The sequence below is a fragment of the Vipera berus genome (genome assembly GCF_964194415.1).
Source record: "Vipera berus genome assembly, chromosome: 7".
In the NCBI taxonomy this organism is placed as follows: domain Eukaryota; kingdom Metazoa; phylum Chordata; class Lepidosauria; order Squamata; family Viperidae; genus Vipera; species Vipera berus.
The window spans coordinates 69175140-69196924 of NC_138209.1; the positions used below are offsets into that span (position 1 = coordinate 69175140).

The 21785-nt window shown below is 41.7% G+C and overlaps 1 protein-coding gene and 1 long non-coding RNA gene across 2 annotated transcripts in view; one reads left to right on the top strand and one right to left on the bottom strand.

The window, feature by feature from the left end:
• CLOCK (clock circadian regulator) overlaps nucleotides 1-16261 on the top strand; it is a 63923-nt gene extending 47662 nt beyond the window's left edge. Inside the window, exons 16-23 of the mRNA XM_081332985.1 lie at nucleotides 184-325; nucleotides 1349-1449; nucleotides 2230-2319; nucleotides 4033-4191; nucleotides 6387-6593; nucleotides 7394-7599; nucleotides 9402-9702; nucleotides 11756-16261. Of these exons, the coding sequence (XP_081189111.1) occupies nucleotides 184-325; nucleotides 1349-1449; nucleotides 2230-2319; nucleotides 4033-4191; nucleotides 6387-6593; nucleotides 7394-7599; nucleotides 9402-9702; nucleotides 11756-11944 (1395 nt within the window). The 3' untranslated portion in view covers nucleotides 11945-16261. The remainder of the gene's footprint in view (nucleotides 1-183; nucleotides 326-1348; nucleotides 1450-2229; nucleotides 2320-4032; nucleotides 4192-6386; nucleotides 6594-7393; nucleotides 7600-9401; nucleotides 9703-11755) is intronic.
• On the bottom strand, nucleotides 306-2529 carry LOC308671050. Its single transcript, XR_014027136.1, has 3 exons — nucleotides 2487-2529; nucleotides 1039-1256; nucleotides 306-405 (listed from the first exon to the last, which is right to left on the bottom strand). It is a non-coding gene; the product is annotated as an uncharacterized lncRNA (long non-coding RNA).
• Nucleotides 16262-21785: the final 5524 nt, after the last annotated feature.

The following is a 21785-nucleotide window of genomic DNA, read 5'->3' on the forward strand; positions in this document are numbered from 1 at the left end:
GCCTGGAAAGATATGTGCTTGGCGTTACAAGACAAGGTAGATGGAGACGAATGCCATTTGAAAGTGGTGGCCCTCGCGAAGTTTTTTTTCCCCCCTGCACCATTTAAAAACGTAACTTGATTTTTCCTTATTGTTTTGTTTTGGGCAAGATAGCAAAACCTTTTTTTTTTCCTCCCCCTCCAGAGTCAGGATTCTGGTTCTGACAATCATATAAATACAGTGAGCCTCAAAGAAGCATTGGAGAGATTTGATCACAGTCCCACACTTTCCGCCTCTTCTAGGAGTTCCAGGAAATCTTCTCGTACGGCAGTTTCGGATCCTTCATGTGAGTGTCAAGAATTGAAACACCTTTTCCTTTGGTTGACTATAGTCCGTTTCTGATACATTCTGTTTGAAGCTAAGAGACTTAAAAAACAAAGGACAAGTGATTACATGGGAGCCTGTTTTCAATCTTAAAAGCTTTATAATTTTCCAGTGAAAGACTAAGCATTTGTCTAAGCGTATATGTTCTAGCGCAGGGCTTTTCAACCAGTGGTACGGTTACCACCTGTGGTACATTGGCACCTGGCAGGTGGTACGCAACCATCCTAGAAAAGTGGTAGCGGGGGAGGGGAGTGAGCTGAACAGTTGGCAGCACCGCACAAGCCTGAGCGAGAGACGGCTGGAGCTGCAGGGCTGTCAGGGCTCAGCGGAAGCGCCAGGATCAGCGCTTCTTCGGGGCTGTCAGGGCTCAACGGAAACGCCAGGATCAGCGCCAGCTGGAGCTCGGCGCTGATCCTGGTACTTCTACCGAGCCCAGAAGAAGCGCCGATCAGCTGGAATGTTGCAGCATCTCCAGGGTCTTGTGATTTACATTCAGATGCTTGGCAACTGATTCATATTTATGACGGTCACAGTGTCCCAGGGTCATGTGAAGTGACCAAAACCTGCTGCAACCACCCAGCAGAGTGGGGGGAAAATAAAAACCAAACACCCCGCCCACCCCACCCCCGCTGCCAATCCTCAACAGAAATGCTCACAACAATGAAAACCTCGTACAGGAGGAAGAACGCGGCCGGGCGGGCAGTCAGGTGTCTTGCTCGGCTGTGGCTTGGGGGACACTTTTTTCAGTGCCATTGTAACTTCGAACAGTCACTAAGCGAACTGTTGTAAGTCGAGGACTACCTGTACTCCATCACTTTTTTCCTTTTTTTTTTGGGTCATCAAGTTTTTGACACCTTGCTAGGCGACTGGTGGTCCTCGGATGTTGCCATATCCTAAAAGTGGTACAATGGTGGGAAAGGTTGAAAAGCCCTGTTCGAGGTGGTTAATGAAATTATCTTTCAATATTCATTGGCTACGGCTTTAGCAACCCCGACAAAGATGACAGTGGATACCAGCACTCCTCCAAGGCAAAATTTATCTGCACACGAAAAGCCTGTCCATAGGAGAGCTTCGCTTGGTAACCAGGTAATTCTTTAGAAGTAGCGTCCCTTCTCCAAAGTTAAGAAGTGTTACTTGCCTTCCTTAAGGAGAACATCAAATAAACCAGCTAGATGATTACCTCATCATCCAGTTTACGCTTAATCGTTTTGGAAACGTTCAGATATCTAAGGGGGTTTTGCCCTGTGATCTATAGACACATTTTTATAGCACCTTTTTGTTTCTGTCACCCAGTACATCTAGCTGTTCAAGTCATACGGGAGGTAACGCCTATTCGAATGGAAATTCGATTTTAATACATTTCAATGTGGTGGGTTGAAGGTGATGTCTTTCAGCTGAACCGTCCGGTTATAAATGTCGCGATGTTCGTGTTCTTTAGAATTACTTTTCTATTTGCATCTCTTTCATGTCAGGTAACCATGAGGTGCAAAGACAAAGATGTTTATAGAAAATTGTTATATTCCCTGAAAGCAACACAGGGGTAAATCTCTGAGGTTTCTTCTTTGACTGTTTGTTCTCCATCGGCCTCAGCGAGACTGTACCCTTGACAATTTTTACGAGAATTTATACTAAGGCAGATCAGAAGCAGCAAGCTGACTTCATTAAATGATTTTACATGGCCCAAATTCATTCCCGTTATCCTATGACAGGATTTGTTTTTATTCAGCTAGGTTAGTAGAAGCAACTAACACAAAATATTTTCCTGATATCCTTTGCCATTCAAATAGAGTTTTGCTTGATCTTCATCAGACGTGAAAGAAATGTAACTGAATAATTACATGCGTATATTTTTTTTTCAAATTTCAGTCTTTAAATTCACAACCTATTGGGCAGCCTCTGGCACAGGCAATGATGACCCAGCCGGCAACTTTGCAACTTCAGCAAGGCATGTCTCAGGTAGCAATGCAATCTGAACGTTAAAGCAAACAGTGATACTTTTTGCAGGGTACCAAAAATACAATGCAAAATTTAAGACGGAATTTAAAAGATCGTAGCTGGATCAGACTCAATTCTTAGAGACAAACAGGGCTTTTTTTGTAAAAGAAAAAGGTGCCGGAACTCACACATGTCATACAGTCCGCCTTGCCCTACCCTACAAGGTTCCATCCAAAAAAGGTGCCGGAACTCCGTTCTGAGCCTTGTATGAGAAAAAAAGCCCTGGAGACAAATAAGAATATTTTTTTTAGTGTCCAGTGTGATCTAAAGTCTTGACAGGCTTCTTCCCCCAACTACTAACCTTGTCTGATCCTACTCAGCTCCCCAGTCCAGATAAGCTTGGCCAGGATCCGTCAGCTGCCAAGACAATATAAAATTTAAGTACTTACTCTGGCTATTTCTATACGTTTCCCCCCCCCCCCTTAAAGGTTTTTTACCAGAACTAGTAAAATATTTGGAAGGATACCAGTGACTCATTAATTGATTTGGGGATCTGAGTAACATGACACTGGTAGTGCTGTTGGTTTCAGTTGGAATACTATTATTTTGGCTGGATTGTGGAATTCATCATTTCCTAAAGCTAGTTTTGAATTAGCAGTCGAAATGGTAATTCTGCTTTTCAGTTTGCTTTTCAATTGTGCCCCAGTAGCCAAATTTAAGAACTGCAAAGAGCAAACAATTAAAAAAAGGTATTTAAACCACCTTTAAACGATCATTTGGGTATCAAATACGATTGAGAGACAGTGTGTTTGATAGAGGTCATTTCAGTCGCAAACCTTTAATAGTTTTCATTTTTGCAATCCTGTGCCAAATTCATCAGCTTATCTTCCTAGTTAAATCAGCATTCTATAAATAACAGACGGCTGCATTGCACGCTATAGTTTTCTACTGTTCTGTCACATAAGTAAGTCTTACACCGGAGCTTTTATTTGGAATCTATAGCTCCTGTTTATCTGGCTGCTTTTCCCTTGGTTCAGCTGGTTCCCATTTCTCTCTTTTTTTTTTGCTTTTAAGGTTTCTCTAAAAGCTCAGTGTTCTCTAAGTTGGATTTTTTTTTGTTTTAGGCTGGATTCATTGATAAATACTTTAGCCGATTAAATTGATTTCAGTGTATATATAGCTAACAGAAGGGTGCTTATGTTATGTTATGTTATGTTGGTACTTACCTTTAAAGCCCTACATGGCCTAGGCCCAGGATATTTGCAGGACCGTCTACTGCCGGGAACGACTTCCCATCGCCCTGTGCGCTCACACAGGGATGGCCTCCTCAGGGTGCCGTTGGCTAGACAATGTCGGCTGGCGACCCCCAGGGGGAGGGCCTTCTCTGTGGGAGCGCCAGCCCTGTGGAACCAACTCCCCCTTGAGCTCCGGATGGCCCCGGATCTCCGGTCCTTTCACCGTGGCCTTAAAACATTTCTTTTCCATCAGGCTGACCTGGACTGACAATAGGGATTTTAAAAAATGTTTTTAACTTATTATTGGGGCTGCTAGTTTAATTCTTTTTTTTAAACTTTTGTATTATTGTATTTTTATTGTTGTTAGCCGCTCTGAGTCCTTCGGGAGATAGGGCGGCATATAAGTCCCCAAAAATAAATAAATAAATATAGTCGGATACTTTTCTTATAACATATTGATTACTGATTCAGCTCTTTTATAAAAAATTCTGCTTTGTAGCCAATGCTTCAGTTTTCTGCTCAATTAGGAGCTATGCAACACTTAAAGGACCAATTGGAACAAAGAACACGAATGATAGAAGCAAACATCCATCGCCAGCAAGAAGAACTGCGAAAGATTCAGGAACAACTCCAGATGGTCCATGGGCAAGGTCTCCAGGTTAGTTTGAACTAATTAGTTAGGACAGTAGGTAGCGTTTCCACCTATGTAAAAATGAGATTTGATTTCAACCAATGAAAATTGTATTTATATTTCTATTGGCTAGAATAAACTGTAGTATTTTATCTACAAAATTTCACGATAAAGACAGCTATCTATATTTTGGTAATTCATTTCTTCAGAAAAATGTTCGCAAACATAACAGTCAATTCTATTTATATTAATTAATTGGATAATTAATATTAAAGATAGTCCTCATTGAGCGACGACAATTGGGACCTACAGCTTGATCATTTGTGAAGGATCATAATTTTATGACTTCGGTTCAGATTTCCTTTTTTAAAAAAAATGTATTAAACAGTTAAAAATGCAAAGTAAAATAACGAAAAAATAGAAAAGAAAACAGATGAAAAAAGAAAAAGAAAGTAATGTAAGAATTTGTTAAAGAAAAAGAAAAGTAATATCTAAGGAAGTAATTTCCAATCTTCATCACAAGTATATACAATGTTACTAACTTGTCATCTCTTAATTTACAAGCGATTGGATCTGTTCATCCAATGTCCCATCTCTTATCTATAAACAAATCCATAAAGCATCATCATTTCAGTCGTGGTATCAGTTACAGTCCATTAAGGTTTGTCAGAAATAACAACATAACTATTTTAACCATCAAAGAAACAATCTTTATATTTCTTCCTTCTACTTCTACTGGTAACAACAGTCTTAATTTTTAGTCCATTCAAGTAATCTTGTAGAACTTAATTTCTTTTTCTTTCATTTTAACTCTTTCTCACTAGATTCTTTCAAGCTTTAGTAAATTTCTTTTGTAAAGTCAGTATAAAATAATTATTCAGACCCCTCCCTTGGTTTATTATTTGTAATTTCTTTTTTATTGTTAAAGCATCAGCCAATTTGTCCATCTTTCCCCATGTCTTTCTTGTAGCCTGTCATTTGTAAATCCATTTTTAACTCCAAAAGAACTTCTGGACACAATCTATCCATAGAAGCAAACATTGCTATTTACATTGTCAATATTAACAATATTAGGTACATTTTTCAACAGTAGCTTTCAATATTTCCAATGTTGTAATATTTTATATATTCTTTAATCAAAACCTTTAGCTCCCTCCAGTGTCCAAAGTTTGAAATTCTTTATCTCTTTTATGTTCAAAACAAGTTGACTTTTCCATAGGAAGGATCCTTATAATTAATTCCAAAATCTTATTTCAGATTTATCTAGATTCTTAGTCTGTTTATAAATGTCTAAAATGAAAATCTTAATCAGTCTTTTTCTGTTTATTTCAATTTTTTAAGTACTTAGGCTTGTAGTTAAAGTATTCTTTCATTAAAGAATTAATGGCAGACTCATCCAGTGTTTTCTTATTCATTAAGTCAAAGATTTCTAAATAGCTGAAAAATAAGTCAATAAGCAATTTCCAAATGTGATTAGAAAGTGAAGTATAGGAAACTAGTGTCCTTTTGAAAGCTCCAAGTTCAATCTGAGCGAAATAACTATTCACTCACATCCCACTGCTCAAAATCCAAGAGACCCCTGCTTTGTGGTCTTAATTGTGAGGAGCAACTTCCAGAGTAGTTCTGGATAATTTCATACCATCCCTTTGTCCAAAGAGCTGTTCTGTTTACTGTCTTTTTGTTCTTTACCATGCTTTTCACAGAACCGTTTTCAGTCTGACGTTTCTTCCTCTGAAAGTCTTCAGTTTTATTTCAGCTTTTCTTCGCTCTGTAGACCTCCAAAGGTCATAAAAGCCAGGAATACTCATAAAGTTAATTTTCATTACCGGTGTGACTACGATTAGTCTCTACCTCATGGGTGTCAAACTCGATTGCGTCACGTGATGTATCGCAACGTTTTTTGCCTTTGTGGAGCCGGGGTGAGCGTGGCCTGCGTGGGAGGCATCTGGCCCGTGGGCCGCCAGTTTGACACCCCTGCTCTACATCAACCAGTTGCTAAACCAGGACTACTTGTAGGGGTTATCAAATATTGACTTCCTTCCAAGTTACATTATTATATGTTCTAATAATTATCAGAGCTTTCTGCTGAATGGCTCTTATTTCTGAGAGTCTTGATTGGATACATTTAATTTCCCATAAACAATGTTACCATAATCATGCAATAATCATTTAATTGTTAGTAGTATTTTAAGCATTGATATGAACTATGTTTCTTCCAAAAGATGTTCTTGCAACAATCAGCTCCGGGGTTGAACTTTGGTTCTGTACAGCTAGCTTCTGGAAACGCATCAACCATTCAACAGATCGCGCCAATAAGCATGCAAGGCCAGGTCGTTCAGACTAACCAGATCCAAGGTGGCATGAACAGCGGACATATTGGTTCTCACCACATGATGCAGCAACAATCTCTGCAAAGTACCACAGCACAGGTAGTAGATAAGATTCAGCCATATGGTGATGTTTTGCAGAGTTGTGTAATGCTTCCTTTCTCAACCTTGGTGACATTTAGATGGGTGGACTTCAACACCCAGAATTCTCCAGCCAGCCGCGTTGGCTGGGGGATTCTGGGAATTGAAGTCCACCCATTTAAAATTCACCAAGGTTGAGAAACATTGGTGTAATGCCGGAGTCTTCAACCTTGGCCCTTTTATGACTTGTGGACTTCAACTCAGCATAGCTGGCTGAGGAATTCTAGGAGTTGAAGTCCACAAGCCATAAAAGGGCCAAGTTTGAAGACCCCCAGGTGTAATGTTTCAGATTCAGTTCCAAAATAGTGATTTGAAGTATAGGGGGTGACATAAATTTGGCATATCTGTGCAATTCTTTTGAACAGCCCAGGTTTTTCCCCCCTGAAAATCTGCCATTATGGGATTTGATCCTCTTTGGGTCTCTGTATGTTCTGAAGCAACTTTCTGGGAATGAAATCAAAGTACTTCATACCCTAATTATGTGTCACAACCGTCTCTTGCATCTGTGTGATGTCACCAGCACTTATTTTGTTAGCACATGTCTTCAAGAAGAAACTGACTTCTTTGCATAAGGAAATGCTTACAGGTCACAGCTAAGCTCAGAAAAAGGTATTGTTTAAGTACTATAATTGGCTCATAGTTGCCATTTTTATTTAATTTAGACTACTGTTTTTGTTGTTTTTTACCATTGGAATAGTGATAGTTCAGATCTATTGCATGAAGCTGAAGAATTGGGCTGACAAAATGTTTTATTTCTGCAGCATAATCAACAAAGCATTCTCAGTGGGCATAGTCAACAGACGTCTCTAAGCCCTCAAGGCCAGAACACGCTATCGGCCCCATTATACAACACTATGGTAATTTCTCAGCCGGCTGCAGGAAATGTAGTCCAGCTTCCTTCTACTCTGCAGCAGACCAATAACCAGAATGCTGCCATTACCACATTTGCCCAGGATAGGCAAATCAGGTGAGCGTAAAATGACACGAGGAAGCCTGGCGATTGAATTTTGCCATATGAAATGCTTCTGCAGCAGCCAACCATGCCTTTTCTCCTTCTTCATAATTGTCTGCTGACTTCCTACTTCCCAAAATGTCTCTCTCCCTCCTTCTCTCCCTCCCTCACTCTCTCTCTTCCTCTCTCTCCCCCTCCCTCTCTCCCTCTCCCTCTCTCTTCCTCTCTTCTTCTCTCTCCCCCTCCCTCTCCCTCTCCCTCCCTCTCTCCCCCCCTCTCTCTTCCTCTCTCTCTTCTCTCCCACTCCCTCTCCCTCCCCCCTCCCTCTCTCTCCCTCCCTCTCTCTCTCCCTCCCTCTCTCTTCCTCTCTCTCTCTCGCTCCCTCTCTCTCTCTTCCTCTCTCTCGCTCCCTCTCCCTCTCTCTCCCTCCCTCCCTCTCTCTTCCTCTCTCTCTCTCCGTCTCCCTCCCTCCCTCCCTTCCTCCCTCCCTCCCTCTCTCTCTCTCTCTCAGGATTAAATTAGGAAACAAGTTTAATAAATTAGGAAACAAGAAAGAGACCAACTTAACAAAAAGAGCCTTGGTGGAGCAGTGGGCTAATGCCTCCTTAAGTAACACCAGCTGCCTGCAATTAGTGCAGGTTCGCATCCCACCAGGCTCAAGGTTGACTCAGCCTTCCATCCTTCCGAGGTAGGTAAAATGAGGACCCAGATTGTTGGGGGCAATAAGCTGACTTTGTAATAATGCCGCTTGTGGAGGGGTGTGAAAGCCCTAACAAGCAGGCATATACATAGAATGAAGGCTACTGCTAAGCTTGTAAGCCGCCCTGAGTCTTCGGAGAAGGGCGGGATATACAGTAAATGGAATTAAAATAAAATAAATAAAATAAATATTTTGATACGTGATCTACTATGCGTGGGAGCAATCTTCTGGTGACTGCGGCAGCACTTAACGTTACTTGGGAAAGGGAGAGCTAGCAGGGATGGAGTGATGGTGCCTCAGGTGGATTAGGGTCACACGTGAGGCAAAGATAAAAATTTTCTGGATATTTTTTTCTTGGGTTTTTTTGTCTTTCATTAAATTTGGGGTCTTTTTAAACTACATTAAGCTCATTTTTAAGGTTCCCTACGCAGTTTTTGTATTGTCAGCCTCAAAATGCTGCGCCTCGTCAAAAAACAACAACAAACAAACGCACACACCCCTCTCCCATGCTGCCAGTTTTCAACAATTGTGGTCAGAGGAATCTGAGAAACGATCATTCTGGGGGCAGAATATTGGAGGCTCTGTGGCTTCAGGTTGGCTTTTCCTGATCTGTTAAAAGCCAACTAACTGGCTGCCATTTCCTGAACGTATTTGGTGATGGCAACCTATTGCCTTCATGCCCGACTTGACTTTCTTGAAATTATTTGGCTATAAAGCTGGGGGGAGAAGCCTCTTTCGATTGTGAAGCCATCCTTTTAAACTGTGCTTCCCAACGGGGGGTGGGGGGGGGACTATGCCTAGGTCTCTTGGCTAGTGAACATAATTGATTTGTAGTTCCACCAACATACCTATTCAGCAGATAAACTTTTTTAACATTTAGTTAGCTGAGTCGAATTGTATCCAGGTGACGCTAATTGTACTAAAAGGTTGCGAATAAAAGAGAACCCCGTCTGGCGGTATCCGGCTCAAAATGCCGGATCCGTTGGGACATTTGTTCTGTCCCAACGGGGCTGCCATTTTATACGAAACCTACTGGCAGTCCAAACCAACATTGTTCACCTTTATTCTGTTTAGAATACCCCGGGACGGGCAACTGATCCTTCTTTTGCTTTCACAGATTTTCCCAAGGCCAACAGCTTGTGACAAAATTAGTGACTGCGCCTGTAGCCTGCGGAGCAGTAATGGTACCAAGTACCATGTTTATGGGACAGGTGGTGACTGCTTATCCGACTTTTGCTGCACAACAGCAACAGCCGCCGCCGCCACAGACACTGTCAATGCCGCAGCAACAGCAGCAGCAGCAGCAACAACAAGAACAGCAGCAACAAAGCCAACAGGAGCAGTTGCCGCAGCAGCTTCCTGCCGTTCAACCTCCAGCTCAGGCTCAATTGACTCAGCATCCTCAACAGTTCTTACAGGTGAAAGCAGCAGGGGAAAAAAAGCTCTTTGAACAGCCAGTTCAGTTAAACTAGTGTCAAACTCAATTTCATGGAGGGCCGCATCAGCATTGCGGTTGCCCTCAGGGGGCCGGCTGGGTATGGCCAGGGTGGGCGTGGCCTACTGGATGGGCGTGGCTAGAGTTCATATGGCCTACTGGGTGGGCGTGGCCAGCTCTGCATCGTTGGCATCAAGGGTGCCTATGGGGGCCTGGGCAGGAGTGGGACAGATCTGAGGATCTCTGGCAGAAGGAGGGTCTCTGGGCCAGGGCCAAGGCAGTGGGGGCCGTTCCCTCACTGTTTCCAGGATGGCTTCGCGGGCCGCATGAAACCACTTCGCGGGCCGGATCCGGCCCCCCGGGCCTTGTGTTTGACATGTCTGTAGTAGAGCCTTAGTAAGATGCGATGTGTGGACTTCAACTCCCAGAATTCCCCAGCCATCGGTTGGAAGTCCATAGATGCTAGAGAGGCCAAGATTGAAAAACACCAAATAGAGATATCTTCAAAGAGCTTTGTAGAACCATCTCTTGCAGACAAATAATGCTTTACAACTTTGGTGCTTGCTTGTGTATGCATCTGGGTGTACAGTACGTATCCTCTGAAGGGCAAGAATGCGGGGCATATGTTGGTGAATTGCCAAAAAGAGCTGGTTCTGTTCTCAAAAGGGTGAATTTTTAAATGGTTTAAGTTCAGCTGTTCAGGAGAGGTTTATATATTGCATTTGTCCACTAAAAGCCCGCAGTGAGCGCCTCTCAGGCATTCTTCTGAACTACAGCTAGAACTGTTGCTTTTTTTAAAAAAAATCTTTTAAAAATCTTTTTTGTTTTTGCCAATATGAAATCACTATATGCTACATACGCTGCCCTTTGCTAGTAAGAGGCATGAGTTCACGTTTGTTTATTTATGGTCCAATTATCACATAAAAAGGTAAGAAAAATCCAGAATTGGCGTGTGCACCTTCTTGTTAATAGCAGTAGGAAGAAAGCAAAAAAAATATAAAGTTTCAGGAAAATCTGCAACCTTGATTTTAAAGTTAAAAAGTGTTTTAAAAAGGGCTTGTGACATGGCATGTAACTCATCTAGTTAGTGCTCAGAATTGTATCTCTTTTTTTTGCTGAGTGTTTGATACAAGTGTGTGTGTGTGTGTGTGTGTTGAACACAGGCAATATTTCCTCCTATTTCCCCCACAATAACCCTGTGAGGTGGGTTGGACTGAGAAAATGGGACTAGCCCAAAGTCATCCAGCTGGTTTTCACGCTTAAAGCAGGACTAGAAACTTGGTGCCTTAACCACTAGACCAGGGGTAGGCAACCTTGGCTCTTTTATGACTCGTGGACTTCAACTCCCAGAATTCCTGAGCCAGCCACGCTGAGGGGAAAAGGAGAGGTTTCCAAGCTGAGCCATGCTGGCTGAGGAATTCTGGGAGTTGAAGTCCACGAGTCATAAAAGAGCCAAGGTTGCCTACCCCTGCCCTAGACCAAACTAGTTCCCATTATATATAGATATTCTAGGACAGGGGTGTCAAACTCAATTTCATGGAGGGCCGCATCAGCATTGCGGTTGCCCTCAGGGGGCCGGGTGGGTGTGGCCTGGGTGGGCGTGGCTAAAGTGCGTATGGCCTACTGGGTGGGCATGGCCAGCTCTACATCGTTCGCATCAAGGGGTGCCTATGGGGGCCTGCGCAGGAGTGGGACAGATCTGAGGGTCTCTGGCAGGAGGAGGGTCTCTGGGCCAGGGCCAAGGCAGTGGGGGCCGTTACTTCACTGTTTCCAGGATGGCTTCGCGGGCCGCATGAAACCACTTCACGGGCCGGATCTGGCCCCCGGGCCTTGTGTTTGACATGTCTGTTCTAGGATATACACTTAATTGAACACATAGGAAAAAGGGATGCATCCGCACGAATCCCTTTTTTCTCTCTCTTTATAATAAATAATGTTGAAGTTATCATATGGGATCGTAACGTGATGTTGTTAGGTAACATGCTTAGGTTATGACGGCAGAGACGCTTAACCCCCTCTCATTTGTATACTTGTAGACCTCCAGATTACTTCATGGAAATCAGTCGACGCAACTTATTCTCTCTGCTGCTTTCCCACTACAACAAAGCACTTTTGCCCAGTCACATCACCAGCAGCATCAAGCTCAGCCACAGCCACAGCCACCCCAGATGCCACGACACAGAGCTGACAGCATGACGGAGGCTTCGAAAGTGCCGCCACAATAGTGTGGGGCTTTGGTTACCGGGAGCAAGACTGGTAGGAGAACTGCTCAGCTTGTAATTGCACTGGAGACAGTGAGATGGGAGTCGACAGATTCTTGCAATGCACAGTATTGAAATTCTTTTAACTGTTGGAATGTATCTGCCGAAGAAAATGGTACCAAGTGCGGTTGGAGTTTCAGTAGGTGTAAAGCTGGGAAAGATGATGGGACAGGGACACGCTGACTTTTGCCAGGAATTTAATTGCTCTGGTTTCTATGTTTGGCTTTTCTTCAGAGGCCATGAATTAATTTGTCCAAGATCAAAGTCAAAATGTTCAGCGGACTAAGCAAGATACTTACAATTACGTTTGCTCAGATTAAGTGTTACGATGGACATGCTGTTGCCACAGCTATTTTAAGTATGCCTGCAATTATGCTCCAAAGTAAAGTTAATTTTTTTTCGTATTACAGGACAGTAAATATTTTCAAAATACTGAATGAAATCTATCTTCATTGTACAGATACTGTAAAATACTGTGTATATGTCTGGTAAAAAGCAAGAAAGCAGGATATTTTATATGATGCATGGAACTTGGTTTGAATGTTTTTCCCCAAAATTTCACCAATGTTCAAACTACTGTTTTCATCTGTTTATACCTGTCTGTCTTCTCCATTGTGGAATCTAACCTGCACGATCATTTCTTCTCATCTGTAATGTGGGCACAATCTCCTGTTTCTAGTTTATGTGTAATGTCCAGTTTGTTCCATGAGGTGATAGTGTGTTCTGGTTTGTGGAATTTTTGCAAGTTAAATTATTGATGAAACTCTTTGAACTGCAGGGGTTCAAGGCATTCAATTTCATAAATTCCATTTGTCATGTATCATTTCATGAATATTTTTTTCTTTGAAAAAAAATAGGAATTTGCACTGCTCTGTTTTTGATGGTTTGGAATTTTGATTCCCCAAAGCTGTCTTTTGATATAATACATAGTTGCAGATATTTATGTAAAACATATGGTTTAAAATATGAACATAATTTTCACAAATGACTCAAATATAGGAATAATTTGCACAAAATCTATTTAAATTTTAATAATTGTAGGCACTTTTTAACTCCTCTGCAGTGGGAAATGTGTTTTCGGAATTTGTTGGAATCTTTTTATTCTCCTGTAAAATGTTAACCTTCATTTAATCAGAGATGATTCAGGGTCATTTGAAGCAGAACAAATAACAAAACCTCCACAGTGCCTTGATTTTGATTCAGGTAATAGTGCTAATCATACTGAATTACATTATCTTGAATTTATGACCATAAATTTTAGTTCACTGACAAAACAGGCTTCCTAGCTAAGTCTCTATTGTACATATAGGTATTTTGAAAACTGTACAAATTGAGAATTGCAATGTTTTTAAAATGCTGCGCGCTCCTTCTCAACCATTCAGTAAGGGTAGCTGCAGTGTAATTACTCTCATTTCACAATTTGAAATGTTGTTGCATCTGATGTTTTCTACATTTATGCCAAAACATGTATGTGAGTAACAATACAACTGACCTGTGAAGCAGTTTAAATTGAGCTACCTGAAATGAGACAGAATACATAAATAAGATATAAAGAGATAACATTGCATTAGGGCTTCAGATGACAAATTCACTTCATAAAGATAATAAAAAGATCCAACTGAAATTCTGTACAGATTTTAAAAAAATGTTTTAGTATATTTTATGGTACTAGTTTTAAAATCCACGTCTGCAGAGCAAAAATAAGTTTGAAAAGACTTATAAATTGGTTGTCTAAAAGAAAAAAAAATATTGCAATGCCTGAGTCAAGAAAGATTGGATAATAAAGAGGAGCTTTATTAATGTAACCAAAGTTATAGTGAGAGGCGCAAAGAATGTAAGTGCTGGTTGGACAAAGCAACATCTTGGTAGAAAATGCCAAATGTTACCCTAAGGTTAATTTGGATGCTGTTCAGGTATCACGCAAACTATCAGCTTATCTTAGTTGTAAATGTGCCCATGTAATCTGGCTACTTTCTAAGTGGTATATAAACATTTAGAGCATAACATTTAAATGTGAAGTTCTGCTTTCACCTGTCTTGAGGAAATCGGAGAATGAAGCCATAATTTGTTTAAACGCCATTTGCGGCTTCATTTCTCGGCTTTTCTGGGCAACACGCTAGGCTGGGTGACTGCACCAGTGGATATGCTTGAACATGTTTGTTACTAAGCCAGGCAGATGGTTGAATATGATACGTGAATGGCTCCTTCAAGTTCTTTTCATTGCTTTAGCCTTCCATGGTTCCAAACCCAACCCCCCCCAACATGCATTACTCAACAGTTTAATAGCTCGTACCATAATCAATTTTTTAAGATTTATTTTCAAAGAATCAGAGAACCAAAGAATTGGATTAACCCTATTCTCTCTTGGCAAATACTGGAAAACAGTAGGTAGTTTGCTTAGGAAACTATGTACGTAGCACTATTACCTACCTACATAAGAAACGTGGAAACAGTTCTATGAATTTAATTGCAAATGACTCTGTTCTGCTGTAACCTGTTTGTTATAATGCCAGGCCTGGCTGTGTTGAACAAACATCTTTGCATGTAGTAAATGATTGTCTAGTTGGGCTCGAGGCTATTTAGAATATTATAGCATTAAATAAGAACATTTGGAGGGCTTTGGAATCCTCCTTGTAGATCAGGTTTTTAGTCTAAGAATGCAGAGCAACAGTCGTGGGCTGTTTATTCGATACAGATTTTCTTTGCAATTTTTATTGAGAAAGAACACAACTGTCAGTAGATGTGACATGTATTTGGGGAGGCCATGTAAAAGGTAGTGAGAAAGTAAAAAAAAATTACTAAAGGGTTTTTTTTTTGGTCTACAGCACTCCAGACATACTTTTCAGCGAAACAAAAATATTTTCTAGAAAGTATGTTGGCATTTATGTTTTATTTTGTAGCTGACAGATTTTGTCTGAAGGTCTTTTGCTTCTGTGGAGCGTCAGCGTGCCCTAACTAGCGAAAAGATTCAGCTTTTGCTCTTGGTGATAGTTCCGATGTTTCTCGAGGCTAGTTTTGAATCTCAAGAAATCATTTGTAAGCGTTGAGTATTCCACCTTCTGTAATTTAGTATGGCCAAATGTCTCTGCGGGGGGGGGGGGCAAGGCAGGGTGGGTGGGGCACGGAGAGGCAGGAGTTCATGTTGTGGGTATTGCACTTAACCTAAAGCAGGGGTGGGCAACCTGGATAGAGTCAGGGATCACAGTACAGCTTCCTGGCCTCTGGAGAGCTGCAGGAGGCCTTCCGTCGACTTGGAGAAACGCGTTGGGCCTTTGGGAGAGGGAGCGTTTGAGTGGGAAGTGGGAACAGGAGACACCCCCCCCGGGAGGCAGGCCCACCCCGATTCCCACGCTCAAACTCTTGAGACCGTGCCAAAAGACAATTCATTTTGCGGCCAGTTTCTGGCCGTGTAAATTTTGGCCCATTTGTCAGGGTTGGTCGGGGAGCGTGAAGGGTGCGAACGGGAATGTTTTGCTTCCATTCCCATTCTTTACTTCTTTTTGGGGGGGGGGAGAAAGGAAAACTTGTTTTTGGCAAAATCCAGACACGCTTGCCATTGAACCTTAGCAGTGCAATTGCAAGGTGCTGGGAGGTTTCAGATGAGATCCTGGGAGTGGCAAGATGCCGACCACTGTGCGGAAGCAAGAGTTGAACCAGCGGCAGGAAGCCTGACAAAAACGCTGCTGAAAAGGAGAAGAGTAGTTTAGGTTTGATTATATTTGTGGGGGGGGGGAAAGAAGACTCCAAGGTGAGCTTCTGGGAATTCTAGAGGGAATCGTATAAATATTTTTGATATTATATTTAATATATATATATACATATATGCTATATTTCTACACACATTAAGAGAATATAGTCGGAGCTCTCCATATGCCTTCCATTATTTTTATGTAGAAGTTTACTTGCTGGTGCAATGAATTATTCCAGTCTGTCAGGCTTCCTGCCTGCTGCCAGCTGATAAGAATAAAAAAATGACTGAACGTCCACGCAAGTCCAAAGCTCTCAGTTAAAACTGTGTTAGTTGCTTAAGGGTCTTTTTGAAAACGTAATCCTGTTAACCACTGTGGCTCGAGTCACTGGGATTATGAAGAGATGGGGTAGCCACACTTAGGGTGGGATATGAAATAATACAATATTTTTAAGTGGAAAGAGTCTTGCCAAGAGACCAGCACCTAAATATATATGTAGGCCTTGGTGTATTCGGGTCTTTTCCCGTGTAGGATTGAAGGTGTCTTGGCGACGTTTCAGCGAGGTCACACTCGTCATCTTCAGGCTGGTGTCTTCGGCTTCGTGCTTGTGCGAAGACACCAGCCTGAAGATGACGAGTGTGACCTCACCAAAACATCGCCAAGACACCTTCAATCCTACACGGGAAAAGACCCAAATACACCAAGACCTACATACCTGCACCCGTGAGAATATATATATATATATATATATATATATATATATATATATATATATATATATATATATATATATATATATATATATATATATATATATATATATATATATATATATATATATATATATATATATATATATATATATATATATATATGCCACACTTGTTTCTGCAAGCGGTGATCACTCTCCTGTAATACTTGAGTATGATATTGAATTAGGTAGGCTAAAATGTGCGCAAATATAAGCACTTTATTGCGAGTGGGGGGGGGGAAATCACATTTGAAATACAATTTATTTAGGCAATGGGACTGTTCAGAGAAGAAAGGGGTGGGGTCAGAATGTAGACTATTGTCAAAAAAGAGGCATTGCTGGAAAATGTTTCTTAACATTTAGGCTTAAGTCTAAATACGCGACATGTTGTATTGGTTGGCTTTATATGGATATAGATAAAATACCTAAGCTTTTTCCGAACTGATTTTTTTTTAAAAAAAATAAACGTTGCACAATTGCCGGAGAATTATCAACAGGAGGCTTTCATATAATTCTAAGCGGTCCTTAGGATTAAATGTGTAGAGGGTTTACAGATGTGGCCTTTAAGCAGACTGCTTCAGTCACAAGTATAGTTTGTATTTTTTTAGTGAACACCCATTTTTGTTGTGTATGTATGTAGGTATGTGTGATTTTTTTAAAAAAAAATGTTACTGTGTCATGTGATGTCAGCATGCATGTCAAACTCATAAATCGATTGTCGGAAATGTATAGCTGAGATGTGTATGTGATAAGCAAGGAGGCCCAGAGGGAGCCGATATGATTTGGAAGAGGACCTGTTGGTTTTTCCCCGAAGTTAAAAAAAATTGGAGATGTTTTCAAATGTACACAATTGTTTGAAGGTGAATGAAGTTGAACAGTCAGTGAGTGAGACAAGCTTTGAGAGACATTTTTAAAAAACATAATTGGGTTGTTTTGTGAAACTGAGTTTATTGATATTTTTAACACTACATTCCTCTTGTCTTTAATAATAAACAAATACTTTACAGTCTGTGTTGCTACGCTTCATGCTTTCTCACCTGCATGGGTATTGCCAGCAGCATGATAGGTCGTATTGCTTAAAAGATATTGCACCTGCCAGTAACACACAAAACAAAAGCAAAATGAAACACTGTGTATGAACAAAATACTGTGTTGCCTGATATACAAGATCCCAGCTCTTAACTGAGGTGCTGCACTAGTAGACAATCAAAATCAATGGAAGACTTTGGGGTGGGGGTGGGGGTGGGATGTTCTTAAAGATACAGCTGCTTGGAAAGTGTTTTTTATTCTTAAAAAGTATTTATTTTTTAAATTGTCTAATTGGATACTTTTCAGTGTTGATTTCACATTGTCTTGGTTTTGCATTTTTAAAATTTGGCATTAGATTTGTATATGTAGGAAACCTGTGTGATTTTTTTCATGATCTGACATCAGGAACTGTAGATATGAATCCTTAAGTGTTCATGTGATCATTGCTAAGTGTCAGTTTTTAACTGAATAAACATAACATTTGAAATTTCTGCTTGTAGCCTTAAGGTTTTGATAACGTTTCCGGCTTGAGTACTTCTTGCTGACTTGGTATCCACACGGTTAACTTTTTCTTCAACAACAATAACATCAGTGAGAAAGAATCCAGTGGGGTGGAGAGAAATGAAGAAATTGCCAATACAAGCGGCACCCAGGATTGGGCTGGTGCTAATTGTGGCTCTTCTTGCGTTACAGTCATCCTGCTAATGATCTAGGTACAGGGTGAGGGCAACCTTGGCTCTTTTATGACTTGTGGACTTCAACTGCCAAAATTCCTGAAGTCCGCATGGCTGGTTCAGGAATTGTGGGTCTCGAAGTCCACAAGTCATAAAAGAGCCAAGGTTGCTTACCCCTGATCTAGGAGAGTTTTTCAACCTGGGCAACTTTTAAGATGTGTGGACTTCCAACTCCCAAAATCCTCCAGCCAACTTTTAAGTCCATCTGTCTTTAAGTTGCCCAGGTTGAGAAACACTGATCTAGGAAAAGAGAGCCGTCTCCAGCCTTAGATATCTTGTCTCTCACAAACACTGAACAGCAGTCCCTTACATTTGTAAAAAAGGTAAAGGTTCCCCTACACATGCGTGCTAGTTGTTTCCAACTCTAGGGGCCGGTGCTCATCTCCGTTTCAAAGCCGAAGAGCCAGCGCTTGTCCGAGGACATCTCCGTGGTCATGTGGCCGGCATGACTAGACGCCAAAGGCGCACGGAAGGCTGTTACCTTCCCACCGTAGTGGTCCCTATTTTTCTACTTGCATTTTTACGTGCTTTCGAACTGCTAGGTTGGCAGTAGCTGGGACGAGTAACAGGCGCTCACTCTGTTACGCGGCACTCGGGATTCGACCCGCCAAACTGCCGACCTTCTGATCGACAAGCTCAGCGTCCTAACCCACTGAGCCACCGCGTCCCTACATTTGTAGACAGACACTATTCTTTTTCAATGCTCATGTTTCTGACAAACATTTAAATCCACAGTGAGTGGATAGGAAGAAACATAATTAGGCTAACTGCCACTTAGTTTTTATTTTCAAGGATGACAGGGCAAACTAGAAAGGCTGAGGAGGATTGCCACATAGCTCTCTTGGAAGGTCCCAGGATCAGAACTGACCTAGATTTGGAATCCTTCAAGATTCTCTACTACAGGTCTCCCTATTGACTTTGATGGGGGAAACAAATACCGGTCTATCGAGTCTGTGCCGCCTCAGCGGCTGTAGGATTGCAGTCGGTGTGATTTCTTTCCTGCCTTGAATAAAAATCACGTCCCATAAAATTTCACACATATGATTTTGCTTTTATTTTAAACTATAATTGAATGTACTGTAAGACCCAGTTGCCTCTTCCTAAAATTGTAATACTTCAGGAATTTACTTTAATAATACTTGAACAGGTCTCAAGTATTGTTAGGATTAGGAAAAATCAAATGCAGAGTTACAGAATAGGTGGAACCTGGTTCAACAGTAGAGAGGGATCTAGGTGTCCAGTTGGATCACTGCTACGGTAACTTAAGTTTGAGCCATTGCAGTCCTGGGCTGGACGAATGGAATTGAATTTGAATTTGAATTTTATTGAATTTATATACCACCCTTTCCCGTAGGACTCAGGGTGGTTTACAGGGTACTTAAAACAACAATACAAAAATTAAAAACAATTAAAAAGATTAAATTAAATCCCTGAAGAAATAAAAAACCCCAGTTAAAACTCTCAGCCTGGGCCGGAAAGCTCAAAGAGCCAGGTCTTCAGGTCCCGGCAAAATGAACGAAGGTCGGGGGCAGTCCTAAGCTCCACGGGCAGCTGGTTCCAGAGGGCAGGCGCACCCACAGAGAAGGCCCTCCCCTTGGGTGTTACCCGCCGGCAATCTTTTGCCGGTGGCACCCTGAGAAGGCCCTCCCTGTGGGAGCGCACAGGACGAAGGGAGCTTGATGCCGGCAGCAGGTGTTCCCCCAGATGTCCCGGACCCAAGCCATTTAGGGCTTTATAGGTCATCACCAGCACCTTGAATCTCACCCGGAGGGCAACCGGAAGCCAGTGCAGGTCGCGGAGTAGAGGTGTTACATGGGAGTATCGGGGAACCCCCATCACAACTCGCGCGGCCGCATTCTACACCAGCTGAAGCCTCCGAGTGGTCCTTAAGGGCAGGCCCATGTAGAGAGCGTTGCAGTAGTCTAAACGGGAGGTCACAAGCATCAAGGTTGGCATCAAGATTATGGGAAGTGACAGTACCACTCTGTACTGTACTAGTGATGCACCCTTGGAGTACAGGGTCCAATTCTAGTCACCACAAAACGAAAAAGGTGTTATGACCCTATAAAGAGTGCAGAGAAGACCAACAGAGATGGTAAGAGGGCTAGAGACTAACTCATATGAGGAATGCTTAAAGGAACTAGGTATATCCACCCTGTCAAAGAGAAGGCTGAGGGTGGATAGGATAGCTGTCCTCCAGTACTTGAGGAGCAGTCATAAGGGGAATCAACTAAATCTCCAAAGCCCCTGAGGGCAGGACAAGAAGCAACGGGTGGAAGCTTATTAAAGAGAGATCCAATCTGGAACTAAGAAATTTCTGGACAGTGAGAACAATTAATCAATGGGACAGGATTGCTCACCAGAATTGTGGGTGGTCCATCAACCAGAGGTCTTCGAGATTAGATAGCCATTTGTTGGGGATGCAATAAGGTCTGATTTGGGCAGGGGGTTGGGCCCTTTCAACCCTACGATTCTATGTTGAATCACTCTATCTTTGTCATAACATGGTTTTCCCCCCCTCACCTCAAAAACTACCATATTGTTCTAGTAGTACAGGTCACAGAAATTTAAATTTATTCAAATCTTTCCCATTGACAAGTAACTTTGGGGGGGGGGTTGTCTGTGCCAAATATTTGTGTCAGCACCCACCCTAAACCACGTCTTAGGAAAACAAAAACTCTTGGAGTCAGTTCTAGTCCAAAAGGAATTTTTACTAGGACATGTTTGGTTGTGGAAATACAAGACAGGACCTGGCATTGCTTTACAGATTGAAACTTTATAAAGGGTTCCCGGTTCAACCCCCCTTCCCTCAACCCCATTTGGTCAGCCCCCCATCATTTACTTTGTGTCATCCCTTTCATGGGAAAAAGGGAACTTCGGATCTTTACGGTTATTACCTTCTTCCTTTACAGATTCAAATGGAGACACAGGCCAGATGCCTTCTTCCCTAACCCTCCCCTTTGTTCCCCCAGTTCAAAAGATTTACCTTGGTCTTTGAAATAACCTAAGGCAGGCTGAATCCACATCCGCTCCTCCTTCCTTGGGAGATGGCAGAATCCAGGGGGGGGGATAATGTTTTAAACATACATTTATGAATGTGATATAAATGGATTCTGACAGTTTGTCCTTTAATTCTATACATATCCCACTGGCCATCCCCACATCCTTCTTTGTGAAATACCGTATGCTAAAGAAAGTTCATAACATTACAGCTGTGCATTTAGAGGTTTTCATGTGAAAGAAGTCTAAAAGAGATTTTCTAATTCATGAAAACAACATACTGATCTCTAAATTAAAAAGCTTTTCTTTACTGCCATTTTCATTAGACATGCCACTGTTAAAATAATGTGAGGTCATGGACCCAACGGTAGAATGAGTCTCATACTTTGAAAATAAATCTATGTGCCATGTTTTTTTAGGAGGGATGAATCTATCTTCAAGGAAACCTACTGTATTTTCTGTAAATTCTCATTATAGTCACACATCTAACAAATACCGGTTGCCAACAATCAATGTCCTACCTTCAGGTGCTTTGGAGAATAGCTTGATTCCCTCTTCTTTGTGGCAGCCCCTGAGATATTGGAACACTGCTATCATGTCAC